Source organism: Pieris rapae, chromosome 5 (genome assembly GCF_905147795.1).
Source record: "Pieris rapae chromosome 5, ilPieRapa1.1, whole genome shotgun sequence".
NCBI lineage: Eukaryota > Metazoa > Arthropoda > Insecta > Lepidoptera > Pieridae > Pieris > Pieris rapae.
The window spans coordinates 8,608,776-8,624,136 of NC_059513.1; the positions used below are offsets into that span (position 1 = coordinate 8,608,776).

The 15,361-nt window shown below is 31.7% G+C and overlaps 1 protein-coding gene across 1 annotated transcript; it reads left to right on the plus strand.

The window, feature by feature from the left end:
- The first annotated feature begins 9,849 nt into the window (after nucleotides 1-9,849).
- On the plus strand, nucleotides 9,850-14,131 carry LOC111004460 (odorant receptor 4-like). Its single transcript, XM_022275495.2, has 6 exons — nucleotides 9,850-10,306; nucleotides 10,714-11,017; nucleotides 11,792-11,888; nucleotides 12,456-12,566; nucleotides 13,200-13,370; nucleotides 14,078-14,131. Exons 1-6 carry the CDS (start codon nucleotides 9,850-9,852, stop codon nucleotides 14,129-14,131), a joined length of 1,194 nt encoding a protein of 397 aa, XP_022131187.2.
- The last annotated feature ends 1,230 nt before the right edge of the window (nucleotides 14,132-15,361 follow it).

Here is a 15,361-nt window from a genome sequence, read left to right on the forward strand (position 1 = left end):
AATTGTTAACATCATTGTATGGCATTGAGTAGCTGTAATTTTAACAATTATTTATTAATGGACAGCGATTGTCAATATCCAAGAGTCTTATTATTAACGTAGAATGACAATTACAGTATTATACACTTACTTTAGCTCTTGATAATTTGACACTCGGATGAAGAAATGTCTTTTTGTCAGTTCGTAGTCAATCGACTATGAATAACGTTGTTAGCCCGTTTCAGAGTATTACGTCATTGTACTGATTGTAGCCTCGGATTATAAATGTCGCTACAGTACCATTCCCAAACTCGTAAAGCCAAACTATTTCTCTGGTAATTTTACAATTATTTTTAGAATATCGTAAGTAAAGAGATTAATCATTGATTCATCTCAAGCTGGCGAACTCCTATTCCTGTATTACCTCACTTAGCTATAATAATTAAAAATAAGTTAATGTGTAAGTCAGAAATGTAGAATATTGGTAAAAGAAGAAAAAACTGTGTACCTGTGTGTGTACTTATCTACATGCGTTAGAAGTTATACTTCTTTTGCGTCATGTGATAAAAATCTTTTAATCTTTTTTTATCTTTATACATATCCATATTCTATATATATCTATATTCTACGTTTGTAGATAAAATAGAAAAACGGTGTCGGTTTATTGTGCGCTGTGTGCGCGCATCGTAAAAATTTACTCTCATCATTTTTGCCCATCGCGCCAAAAAAGTAAAATCTCCAATAAAAGATAAAAATAAACGAATAAATTAAGATAAAAGCTTACAACGAATAAGGAAGTTGGCAAAAAGCTTTCGACTCTATGGAGTTTCTGTAATTAGAATAAACATGCCTCCTATACATAATCATATTGTTTATTTATATTAGAGTATTGTTACATATAACAATGTATTTTGTTGATAGAAGCGAAGTTATCAATTATTACTTGAAAGTACTTACGCCACGTCACGCGATAAATGTATTACGTGAATTCAAACTACTGAAATGAAACAATGAATTAATTCGCCGCGGAAAAGAACAAACGCGATTATATCTTGTTTCTTCATCAGCTCGGGTGTATAATCAATCGACAAAATTTAATTAATTTTATAAACTTTAACTAGATATATATGGGAACAGCTATATTCCCGTTTCACCTCTTTTGTAGTTACCTTTTTTGTTTTAGTTTGGATGGCACACAAGATAGTTGTTTTTGGGGAAGGTACTTAAAGGAGACGCAATGTTACGAAACGTAATATACTTTGTTGAGTTTCACGAGCTTATTTTTTTGGGACAGCTATTTATTATTGCAGTTATTTTCTATGAACACATACAATTTGGTACAGCGGCACAAGTGTATAGTGATGCTGCCTACGCCAGTATCCTACACGATAAGGGTAAGATTGTGAATGGAGTGATAGAACAAAGTCTAACTACCGAATTGGATTTTGACATATTGCAGACATATATTATTGTATATGCTGTTTTGTAAGAAAAAATAAAATATAAGTTTAAGTATCTATTACCTTTGAAATACCTATTTTAAACGACGACAAAGCAGACGAGTTTTGATCAAAATCGAAATAGCTGCATAGGAGCTCCACATAATACAAAATTTATACAAAACAAAGGTATCTGCAACGATGTTATATTGTTGTCTTGTTTTGCCGAAAAAAGAACTTGTTCTGGGTTTGTTTTGCAATAATGGAAGACACGCAGTCTCGCTTCTGAATCTGGTTATGATTACTTTAGGGCTAACTATAATTCAAAAGGAAGAAGGATGGGAAGGATGGGAGTATTTTGAGAAATGGAATTGCAAATATTCTCGAAACCTTAGATTTAAAGACGTAATATCATATTGCTTCAGTACAAAACGTTTAATATAGTTTCATTTTGTTAAGAGGAAGCCCTCGTTTTGCATTTGCTAAATGCTGAATGAGAAAAGTCTGACAAATAGGTAGTAAGAACATCTGAAAGCGATAGTGCTCAACTAGTTACGATAATAAATAGGAGCTTAAAGTAGCCAAATGGTCGATTAGGGTATTCTTGACTACAACACGGGCATTCTGATAAAGTTCGCGTTTGTTTGCAACGAGTCTCAAGGGTTTTATAGAGAGAAAATAGATCGCTCCCTCGTTAAATCACATTTTCAAAGGTTGTATTTGTTTACAAATTTTGTTTCGTCGTGAAATGTGTGCCATATATCGCTATCATATTCATAAACATTTATACTGTTTTGTAAAAAAAATAAAATGTAATTTTAAGTATCTTTTAAATTACCTATTTTGGACGACGACAAAGCAGACTAGACTTGATCAAAATCGAAGCTTAAGCAATTATGAGAGACACGCAGTCAGTTTGAAACAAGAATTTTCTTAAAGAAGCTTTAGGAGAATTAGGACCTGTAAACTAAGAATAACATGACGATTGTAACATAAAAACTCACAATAAATAAAAAAATTCAAAAAAAGTTGTTTCAACTATTCTCTGTAAGTAACACCGAGACTAATGGTACTTAGAGCCGAAAACCTGATACTTGAACTATGCACATTTGCATGGAGTACATATAAGATTATAGCGCTGAATGAAGTGAAGATCTCTTGTAGACTGATGGAAATAGTAAAATCTTAATTTGCATAATGACTAATATATTTACGGTAATTAATGAAAAAAATAAGATTTCTTTGATGTAACATGGCGATGGTAACACTTCGTTGCAAGCAAAGTGTAATGAGAACAATTTCGTTTAGTTAACTCTGTGGAGGAAGATTACTGTTGCTCCTACCTAAATGAAGGATCCTCATCCAGCCTAAACACTGGCCAGCCCTAAGGCCAAGGTTATTGGAGTGAATTTTTTATGTAAGGAATATCGCCCTTGGCCTTAAGGGCCTTTTTGGCGAGCGTAGCTCGGCCTGAATTGGCGTTTTTACCGCGACCAGCGCAAGGGTCCTGTGAGACTCGACCCTCGGCTTGGGCCGTGCAGTGGCTAAGGTCGAGAAGCTTTTCATATCGTTTACGGCCAGACTAACATTGTTAGCGCGTTTCAGCGTATAACGTCATCTCAGTGATTTTTATGTACAGATTATAGATTTGGCTACAACTCTTTTGTCTCTTTCCATCAATTTGTGTTTACACTGTGATGAATAAAGACAGATCAGTGCTTTTGTTAAAATTACTGAGATTACGAACGAAGTGATATGCGTATATTTGTAGTACAAACAATTATTTTGAACTTGGAAGGTAATTATGTCGTTATTGAATGATCTAATCTCTAGTTGGCGGGTAATAGCCGTAAGTTGAGCTCGTAAAAACGAAATACGCAACAGCCTGTTGGAATTTTTAACGTGTTTTGAGTAGGGTAACAAAGTGCTTTCATAATATTTTGGTAGCCCAACTTTTAATATTTACTTTGTACGAAAACGTTTAGAATTCTTAAGGATTTAGTGGTTTTCAAATATTTAAGTGTATATAAAATGTTTATGAGCTCTTTGAAACAAATTTTTCATTTTGTATCATTTGTACAATAAATAAAAACCAAGGACGCGGCGATTTCGGTATCTTTTTCCCTTTGTTAATTTTTCTTTGTATTTTTATTGGATTATAGAATAGAGCTTCTGTTATTGCAAGTGTCCATGGGCGGCTTTATCAGTTAACATCAGATGACTGTTCTACCTGTTTGCATACTATTCTATAAAAAATCATTAGTTTCTTTAGGGATTAATTGTCGTCTTACGATAGGTTAGGTTAGTACATTTCAATATCGTTATAAAACAATTCTTATTGTAAATATCTATTAAGTTACATTAACGGCACCAAAGACAATTAAAGAAGGAACTAGACAGATGTCAAATGTGATCTATTAAATTGGCCGTCTTTAGTTATCTATCGTAATACCAAGACTAAGGGCGCAAATGGATGATCATTAGTCTCAGTCGCAGTTAGGTCTTAGATCTCAGCTCAATCTCCGGTCCATTCCAACACACTCGTCTTCCAAGAACTTGATTTAAGTTCAAAGAGTTGTAATATGGTTTGAATAAAGGCGTCATGTTTGCGTTTGAAGTTTAAAGCCAAGTTTGTACTTTGTTTTGTCTGGCGCCAGACTAAGTTGGCGGGTTTATACACGTATAATTTGATAGGGCTCTTAAATTTTTCGTGGAAAACTCAAAACCAGTGGAAGACATCCATATTTTCTTGACTATAGACTAAAATATCGGCCATTTGCTAAGAATCGTGCAAGATCCTTTAAGCATTGTGAGTAAACTCGTATCTTATATTGAGCTGTCAAAACTGATGTCATTTAATAAGAAAATATTAGTATTACGATAGAGATACAACGATTCAATAAAATAAAAAAACTATACACCTCCCATAAATATAAGAACTAAGACAGAACGAAATAGCAATAAAGTTTTTATTTAAAAGTGAACATTAATATTTTTCTTCGTAAGTTTAAACATTTTAATCAAGCCACCGTTTTCTGCAATCTCAAGAGAAAATAATATGGACTTCGTGAAATAAAAGAAATCGGCTTGCCTACGCTCCAGTCCCATTTTTATGAATTCTACAAATAACTTATAAAAACAACACTTATTAGTTATTTCGTAAAAAATTATATCAGATTATCTGACTCTATGAAAATATTGACGAAAATTAATGTTCGATGTGGCCTTGATAGGCGCAAATTAAATCACGTTATCCGATTTATACAAATAGTAAAGTAATGGTGTTTTCTATAGTGCATTCACAAATACCGAAATATTTTATAGAAATGTTCAAAAACACTCCAAGTTTTAACCTGCGGTCAGGGTATAGGTCCTCGTCATCCTTTTATACGAAATATAAGATCTAAATAAGATATAACTTGAATTTGGTATAAAATTGTTCAGAAGAAAAACAGAATACATCGACATTAGGTTACGGTCACGGCCATCCACAAATCCAAGTGGGATTTGAAGACTGGCGCAATAGATATAAACTTAATGTGGGACTCTACCTAAATAATATAATATTTACATAGTAAAGAATAATACTTGTTAATTAATACATGGGAATTCTCACAATGTTGTATTCTCGCGTTTCGACTTCTTCTGAAGATATTTAAAGATCGTATTGTTGTTGTAAAGGAAAGTAGTCTGTACCTGCTTTTGTTTTTTCGTGTAATAAATTGTTGTTTACTGAGTGGTTTCATTTGCATTTAGCGAATAAACTGAAATGCGGTTCATAATGTATACGTCGGATCGTGGTCTTAATTTCCTTTGCGAATAGCATCGAATATAATGTTATTTTATTGTATAAGTGTATTGTGGCGTTGACCTGTTTAATTGCTTATTGCAAGTAAATTGAGGTATTTTTTATAAAATATATGCGGTTTCCTTCAATTAATAACATATTAATGCTAGTTTGATTCGCTTTGGTTATACATAATATAATATTATCTTTTTTTATTATGTTAGCTTGTGCTTCAAGCAATTTTTTTAGGAATAAAAAAATATATTACTAACAATTTAAGGCTTAAAGTACTGCACTGGCTTGAAACCTCAAAATACCCGATTCTATACTTGGCGATACAGCTCTCTTAAAAGCGATATGGCCGCACGTTTGACTTTTCCGTTTCCCGTTTTTTATGTAACTCTAAAGTCAGGTATGTAATACAACGGACTATTTTTTGAGTACCAATACCTATGGACTTTATAATTCAATATATGGATGATTATAAAAATAATGTTGTTAATTTTAATTTATTATTCCCAAACAGAAAGCAATTGTAATTAATTCACTTAATTACTAATTTAAAAAGTGCTTACATTCCAAATTAAAACCCAATTTGCTAAAAATGTGATGTCCCGTTCTTATAGGAAAAGCGGCGACATTCGAAACGTACAAACTTTAAACTAATTTAACTTTAAAATGGCTTTTCCCAGTTCCTCGAGGTGTTGACAAGCAAATGTCTTGGAGTTTCCTTAAAGCGAACCTTGCATTTTTATTTATTCATCCCATTTTGATCGATTTTGAAACATTTTATCTGATTTTCTTTAAGCGTATTTTCCTGTATCAAGTAATGGGACAATTGAGCAGATATATTGTTGGGTTTTTATCAAGAGAACATGATAAATGGTACATCCATTACAGAATTGGTAAGTAGATTTTTTTTGCACCCAAAACACGTTATCAATTTTTGGTCCTTTATACATGTCAATTTCCTCAGGATGTTATTCATCGCAATAATATATATATATATATTAACTGCGCGTATACAAAACAAAATATTGAGGAGCAATGCAAAGTATTCATTTAAAAGTTCGGTTCAAAGATACTTTTTTTCTCCAAGAATTAAATTCACGTAAGAGGCACCTATATCTCTATACTTTAAAATTATTAATTAAATATCATAAATAGTTCATAGAAGTCGTTGAAGGTAAAATCACGCGTCTCGGAAATGACTTCCTTCGTTCTTTACCTTCAAAAGTGTATGTAAGTAATAACTTAACAAAAGAACCACTAACCTCCTGGCTTACAATATATATAAATAATAAGACAGAAATACAATACATATAACGTGGTAGGTTGAGGGAGATGTCTTGAAAGGCTGATCGCGTGGCGGGATGATGACCCGACACGGACAAGATTCATCTTATGGATTACTGGTGGTACCGTGGGGTTTTAGTGGATATTGACAGACGAATCCTTCGTCATAACAGTGGCACTGTGTGACAACATACCCAAGAAAACAAATACAAATTAAAGTGAAACTGAAACTACGATCCTACAACACAGTGCGTAAAAAACAAAGAATTGGAATAGAACTAGTCTAATAAAAGTGAGATATGAACTTTTCGGAGATAAGTACGTCGGTTTTGGCGGAAAACAATTCCAATTCGGGAGTAAACGTGATCCAAACCTCTATCCACAGGGACTCACGTTGATATATTGGCGTAGGTCTTTGTGTCTACCGTACCTTTTGCGTTGCGTTGGGTAAATAAATCTCTCAATTGTTCGGAATTAGATATACCATTACGGAGGTTGGGGTGTTTAATGTTTTCATACCAAGTTTTCTGTTATTAAATATTGGAAAATCCTTACCTTTCAACTTTTTATTATTATTATTATTATTTTTCATATATATATTTAAACTAATAGTAACTAACAGAAAACACAAAAAAACCACTAAGGGGTTTATCCTTGGTGCCTGAAAAGCTAGACCACAGTACAAATTTTAAATTCATGTTTAAAAAAATATAGTTAATACAAAACGCTCTTATACCATGATGTATGAACATATTACTCCATCTGTCTTAAATATATGAAGCCAAGCAATCACATCCCACATTGGATAAAAAATACCTTTTAATTTTCGCGTTGTATTTAAAGATTTGACGGTAAACAATAAGGCGTGGAACAATCTATGAGGTTGTCCTTACTCGGACTACGGACTGTAGTTGTTGGTTAAGTAGGGACATTTAACGCATATAAGGGATATGCGTTAAATGTCCGACACTGTTTATCTTACTAGCTTTTCTATTTTAAACCTTTGGAAGGTTATGCAAGGCTTATTAAATTATAATACTTTGAAGACTTACCAGTAATTGTTTGTGATATTGAATAATTTCTGAAAGCCAACGATTTATATTTGTTTAATAAAAATAGATTAACCCAAAAGTACTGGGTTTGGTTCATGGAGACAACTCGTAGAAAAAGGTTAGAAGGCATACAGTATCATGCAGGTTTTCATTAAACATAATAAAAAAATCTCATAAATCAGTGTTAACTGTTAGTAAGTCCAAATTTGTAACAAAAAAAAATTAACCATTCTAGCTTTATCTGTGGACTTGAACTCGAATTTATGGAAGTCATAGATATTATATGGAAATTATGTGATAAAATAAATTAAGCTAAAATATAGATTATATAGGTATGTTATATACGATCCATGAGCCCTCAGTAATTAAATTAGGGCCATTACTGGAGGCATAGACACATATTGTGCTGGTGTCTGAATTTATAGCTTAAGACGTATATTAAATTGAGCGTGGTTGTGAATGTGTTGTGCTGATTTATGTTAAGCATGAATAGGGTATTTAATCAAGATCGGTATTGCTAGGGCTTTGAAATTTCCGATGGGATATTAGTTTTCAAACAGAATATTATTTTTATAAATATTTCGTCGTGTGCCGAGTGTTATCGGCACTACAGACGACTTGTTTATAAGTTATACTTAGGGTCGTCAAGAAAAGAGCGTACCAATAATTATTAATACATGTATAATTAATACACAAATATAATTATTAATAAAACGCAACTGGCGCTTGCGAGCCCTCTGGCATTGAGAGTGCCCATGGGCGATGTATATCAGATGAACCTCCAGCCTGATCAATGATCTATATAAAAATAGTTAAACAGATATATTATTATATATAATTATTGTAACTCTATGTATGTATTTTCTCAGTGAAAAATTTTTAATTGTATATATTAATTATGTTTGTTTATTAATATTCTTGAGGCTTTTCAAATTTGATTAAATTTGAAAAGAATAATTTAATCAAAGTTTTATTTGGTATTTTAATGAATATGTAAGTTACGTGGATAATAAACCTAGACGGAAGAGAAGTTTTATCGTATTAGATGAACTCGTAAGGATTTATCCTGGATGTCATAATGATAAATTAACCTGATAAAATTGAATTTGAATTAGATCACAATTGAGATCTTATAACTGGTTTAATTATAAATTCTAACAAAAATCACTTTAAAGATTGCATGAATCATTTTAATAAAATTTTGAATAATTGAAGGTAAATAGGTTTATTATTCTTTCTTTGTAGTTCTACAACTGAACAATCGATATATATATAACTAGTCTGGCCATAAATTAAATTTACATATCATAACAGTTTTCAACTTTTTAATTATTTTGATTTGGAAACACGTATATTATTTTAAAAGCTTCTTTTGATTGTCACAATACTACAATTTTGTGAAAAAAGAGTGAAAGCTGCAGCCAAAGTGTATCAAGATATTAACTTGGATCATGGTGGAACCTTACAGCGATACACATTTTTTTTAAATATATCCTGGACTTTCAGCAGTGTTCAGCACCTGGTCACAAGGGACGAACTAACCAAGCATGGCCTAACAACAACCCTCCGGACTTCAAATAATGGGCAGTTTCAGATGACAAGACCTGCTTAAGATTCGTTTTCAAGCAGATTAAAGGCATTAAAGTATAACAGCCAAAGGTAGCCATTTTGAATAGAATACGTTTTAACTTTTTGCTGATACTTTAATAACTGATAGGTATAATTTTAATACTTCATTACAAAAAATGTATTTTCATTTGTAATAGAACTTTTATCTGGACTAGGTATATGTACAGATTACATATAAAAGAATACATATTTAATAACTTTATGTTGTTGAGCCGTTGAGAACGTATTTTTAGAGTTAACTATTCGGTTGATCGTATAGTTTGTTATGTTAATTCGATACTATTTGCTTCTCTTGAACGATAAAACTTATGAAATAGTATCATTATTTGCATTATTAATAATTTACGTCATTAAATGTTATTTATAATTTTAAATAAGAATAAATAAATACTGTATTTTATACTGCCAGTAATAACAAAATAACGAAGTACCCGCGCCTCATAAAGGCAATCTCATACAATATTAATTTTTATCTTTGTCATATAATTACGAAGTTCAAAGCTTCAATAGGTAGCAATTAATTTCAACACATCAAATTAAACTTCTAACTTTTCAAAACAGTAATTTTGTTCTTGTAACATTTTGAAAGTAATTATATAATTATAACACCAATTGTTATTTCGTGTATCATAAAAGTCTATCTTAGCTGTTACGCGATACGTACATAATGTCTAGTACTACAAAGTTTTTATTGCAAACATTCTGTAAGTATGTCTACATCTCTGGTTCTGGGAATTTTCACTATGACCAGAAAATATATAAAGAAACGTTTTTTTACAAAATGTATAGTGTAGTTTCCTATTCGATTTATATAACGATGATTCTATTGGAAAACTGCGCTGCAATATTTGGTAAATTTCCCGAAGTGGAAAAGAATTCAGCCGTTATGTTTGCGGCTATTCATAACATCGTACTGGCTAAAATGTTCCTGCTGTTATATCACAAGAATTCTATAAGGAAATTGAACTATGAAATGGGAACGGTGATGGAATATATCGAGAAAGAATATGTTATGAGGGAGCAATATAGAAAAGTCAAATTTGGTATTTTGTTATACGTTGCCAGTGTTTATTTGTCGTTAGTGGCTTATGGAGTAGAGAGTTTGAGAAAGGCAATCACTGAAGGTAAGTGAATTTACATTTTTATTGCAAAATATAATATTCATGCGATTTTATGAATTACGCCTGAACATGTTTTTCAACTGGAAAGTGTTTAATTTATTCGTCGTCCTTTTTATTTGAGTTGAAATTGGCCACGAATATTCAGTCTTTGGTAAAGTAGCATGAATTGCTAAAAAGTGGAGTGTTTATGACACTTTTCATTTTAACTTTCTGGTAAATACTATTAAAATATATGACGATTTATATAAGCGTGTGAAATATATCTGTATGAAAATTTTATAAAAAGGAATTCAGAAGGTTTGAAAGGAGAGTTTTTTCCATAGCAAGAATTACTAGCAAACATATCGATACAAAAACTATCTACACTTGTTAAGTAACTATCTCTAAGTTTTAATTGTATATAATTTCAGGGGTACCATTTTATACAGTGGTGACCGTTTACCCATCTTTTAATGATATCTCAATGTTGGCAACACTAGTGAGAGTGTTTTTCTACATTACCTGGTTATATATGATGTTACCAATGATGGCGGCAGATTGTATGCCCATAATTCACCTCATCACCATGGCATATAAATTCAAGACACTCTGTCATCGCTTCGAAGCCATCAGCGAGGCCTTTAAAAGAGAGGTTAAAATTTCTAAGACACACGCAATCTCAATGTTGAAAGTAAAGTTCTTGGAAGGAATTGTAATACATCAAAAATTGTTAATGTATGTCTTTATTTACATCCTAAGCTATGTAAACATCAATATACATAAACGCGAATTTTTTACCTTATTTAAAGAATGTCCACTGAAGTATTTCCGAAGCAATTCGACCTTGGGTCCGTTAAGAAAAGATCGAACCAATTGATAAAAGGCCGGCAACGCACTTTCGAGACCTCTGGCATTAAGAGTGTATCACTTGACTTCAGGAGAGACACCTGCCCATTTGCGCCGTGTTTTATTAAAAAACTCGAAAGATTATACGTTGGTAATAAATTCGCGTTTGTTCCAGTTTGTTGAACAACAAAGTTAGGATACGTGTTACATCAAAAAAACCTGTAGTCCTAATAATATTACTATGGTCGTGTACTATACCTATACCTATATGTATAGTTTACTCAAATATAATATATGCATTAAAAATCTACGAAGAGATATCGTACTACAAGTCTTTATGACAACTATTTCGTATGCTTCTGTTTCACAGCTCCACCTAGAAACAATTATTTCGACAGACAAAGAATAGTATGTACTTTAAATAAAAATGTGTGATAGAGAAATGATTATTACTCTTAGTTTATCGTGATTAACATGAAAAATTACAAGACATGGATTATCATCTTATTTCATCATTGTCTTGAATGTCAGATAATATTTTACCTATTCCGTTTTCATAGTAATGTCTTTTATTAACATAACTTTAAACCCTAAAAAAAGTGTATTTCTTTATTCTCATTTCATTAAATATTAAACAAATAATTAAGCAGGTTTTTATTTCAGACTGACTGAAGAAATTCAACGTGTATTCGGTATTATAATGTCGTTGCAAGTTTGTGAAAGTTCAGCCGTGGCAGTTTTGCTTTTGCTTCGTTTAGCGGTAAGTAGAAAGAGTTGCAGACTTTCAACTTTAATGGCGGCTCTGATTGCGTGGTCTATTATACATTGACTTATCTTCCCACCTTTTCTTTAAGTCAGGTTTATAGTTATTTTTTAAACAAAACTTCTTTGAAGAATATAAATGTGTATTTAACAGCGTGTTTAGCTACAAAATGTTCTAAAAAATGTAATAAATTAATAAATTTAGTTGTTTGTATGCGTTAAAAAGGATTTCTTTTCTACGCAATAAGCCAGTTGACGAGAAGTTGATCTAAGTTCTCTACTCATCTAACTCTTCTTTCTCTTTGTTCAAGTCCAAAAATCAATGACAATTTTATATGTTACTTAGATAGCTAAACGGAAATCAAGATAAGTTCACATAAAACTAAATTAAGAATTAGTTTTCTATAGCATATATTTGAATATATTTGAATGATTAATTATATTAATAGTCTGTATTAAAATCGTTCAATAGATAAAAGCGTGCACAATAATAACGAATGTTTTATAATACGGTTTTTATTAAAAAGATACTTATTAATTAGACAATTTTAAATAATCCTTTCAGCTTTCACCTCATCAGGACCTAACTAATGCTTTTATGACGTATACATTCGTTTGCTCTCTTTTTATTCTATTGGCTTTAAATCTATGGAACGCAGGTGAATTAACACATCAGGTAATATTTTATTTATTTCAAGGCACATATAGCGAAGCCGGGAGGATTCGATTACCTTCCTTAAAACAGACATAGAAATATGTCAGCCATATAGTTTATTACTTCAAATATATTATGACCGCCTTCAAATATATTATGTTATCATAGTATTAGTAATGAATGTCTTAATTTATGTTTTATTCATTTATTAATAACAAGATGTTTGGAATCTAAGATAGAATTGCAATTGATTTACAAAGTTGAATGAATTTACGACTCGTAAAAAGTAGTTGATGATCAGTGGTGAGCTTGTGGCTCCAGCCTGCCACTCTCATCCCTAATATGGTATGTCCGATCCCCGGCTGTACACCAATGCACTTTATTTCTTTGTGTAGAGATCTAAGACCCATAAAGTCGTCGGCGTGTGTCAGGCACAGGAGGCCGATCACCTATTTGATTGACAAATAATCTTGAAACAGATACAGAAATCTGAGGCTTAGACCTAAAAAACGTAGTAGCGTCACTGATTTAATAATCGATTAAAATTTTTAGATTTAAGAATGTTAATTATATAATTCATAAATTTCTGTTTCACACTTGTCCTAATATATGTAAGTGTGATTCAAAATAAAGCTTACGTTATGATCATTCTAGGCGTCATTACTATCTAATGCGATGTTTTACTGCGACTGGTATAAGTGTGACGTCAATAAGGACTCAAAAAACATACGAAAACTGGTTTTAATAGGATGTGCGCAGGCGCAGAAGCCACTCATCCTAAAGGCGTTTGGGGTTCAAGATTTGTCCTACGCCACATTTGTATCTGTAAGTTTTATTATTATTAATTACTTATTTTCTGATTCGGGATTTATATATGCCGTTTAATCACTACATTATTTATTCTATACATAACATTAAATAGTAGCACGTTTTTCAAGCCTGGAATACAAACTCCTGTTCTGTACTAAGCTTTGTGTGGTATGCAATTAATATTTGCTTATTCCATGAAGACAAAAATCGTGAGGAAACCGGCATATTTAATTTTTTTTAATCAATCAGAAATGCGTCGGCTACATTAATGACGGCCCCATTAAAGAGAAGTACGATTACTTCTAATAATAAGTACAGTATAGTAGAAGTAAGTAGAAGGGACGTCCATCAATCTGAGTCTTTGGGCCTCACTTAAAATAAAAATAAAATAAATACTAATGCGGAGTAATGCCTGGTTATATGTCGAAGCATCCACCTTTTTTGACGTAAGATCTTTTAATCGAGATTATTTACAAAACTTTGTGTATTACACTTTTATAAAGTACATTCTGAAGAACATGGTTTTAAAAAATACTGAGTATATTCGCCAAGTTTGTCTTGTCAGTTTATGCTAGCAAAATATACGGTGAAAAGTGTTATAACATATTAGAGTTTCAAAAGTTTTCACTTGCGTCTTACCAACTTTTAATATCACATAGAAACTAAAGTAGAAAATTCGTTTTGCGTAGAATGAAAATATATCTTAGATATTTTGTTTGCAGGTGGCACGGATGACATATTCCATTTTCGCTGTATTTTATCAACGAAGACATTAATATACAATAGTTACTTATGTAGTAGTGTTTATGTAGGTTTATGTATTCGAAATTTGATATACTCTAACATTATGTACTTTTAATTGTGTTTTCTTACGGTTCGAGGTTTACCGTATTTAATATCTATATAATATATACGAAGAATGTTTTAGTAATTAAGTCAACCATCAAAAAAGTACTTCTAATCTCTTCTGAATAACATAAAGTTTATTGAGTTTATTTCACAAGCAAATCATAAGAAGACATAACTCGTCTAGAATTTATAAATTCTAGAATACATAACAAGAAACCTACCTATACTGAACTATTTTGAATCTAATCTTAGAATCAAATCTATTTCATTTTATTCATACCTTCAATATTAAATTTTCAATATCGGCGTTTGGTTGCAGCATATTAAAATAGATGTTGAATATTGAAAATCTGACAATATAGCTATCATTTGTCTATTTTTGTAGCCATATACATACTTAGCTAGGTATATTATTGTAACTCCAATTTATATAAGGTTTTTGTAGAATAAAATCGAAGTTTCTTTAACATTATTGAACAGCAGGGCGAGGGGTAGGATTTTCTTGACAGGAAGTTAAATCGCAGTCCACGTACACATGACAAAAGACGTGTAAGTGCTTTAAAGAATTTGTACTTTCTTTTCTTAAGGGTACCTGTATTCAGAAACGTCCAAAGGCGAAACTGATCCCGACATTTTTGTATACAATTTTATTGTTCACAATATCCGTGGATAACATCAAAGATCGCATTTACAGAAAGTTAATATTACGTAATCTCGTGAGGATGTACATATATTAGAGAATACCGTCACTGGTTACCTCGTAGTGGTAAGTGGTAAAAAAAGCTTGTGGAATACTGCTTTTGGTTATTTTGTCTAAGATCTGGACACTACGAGTATTTATAGGCTTTATACATGTCTCATACAGCAGCTATAGGAAATTATTGTATTCTTATTTAATGTAGTTATTAGCATTCAAGAAGAATTAAATTATACTATAAGATACGCTTTTGCATCAATTTGTAACGCCTCTATAGCTAAGTAGAGCAAACAAGCCGATCTTGTAAAACCTTCAAACTTCGAGCCCTTTTAAGAACAAATATCCTTAACTTTGTATTCACGATGAAATTGCAAAGAAACAAACAAAATGCGTTAATTGTTAACGTTTCCAGTTTTGTTGTATTTCGATTTTTTTACGGGTGAAATTCTTGATAAACTGT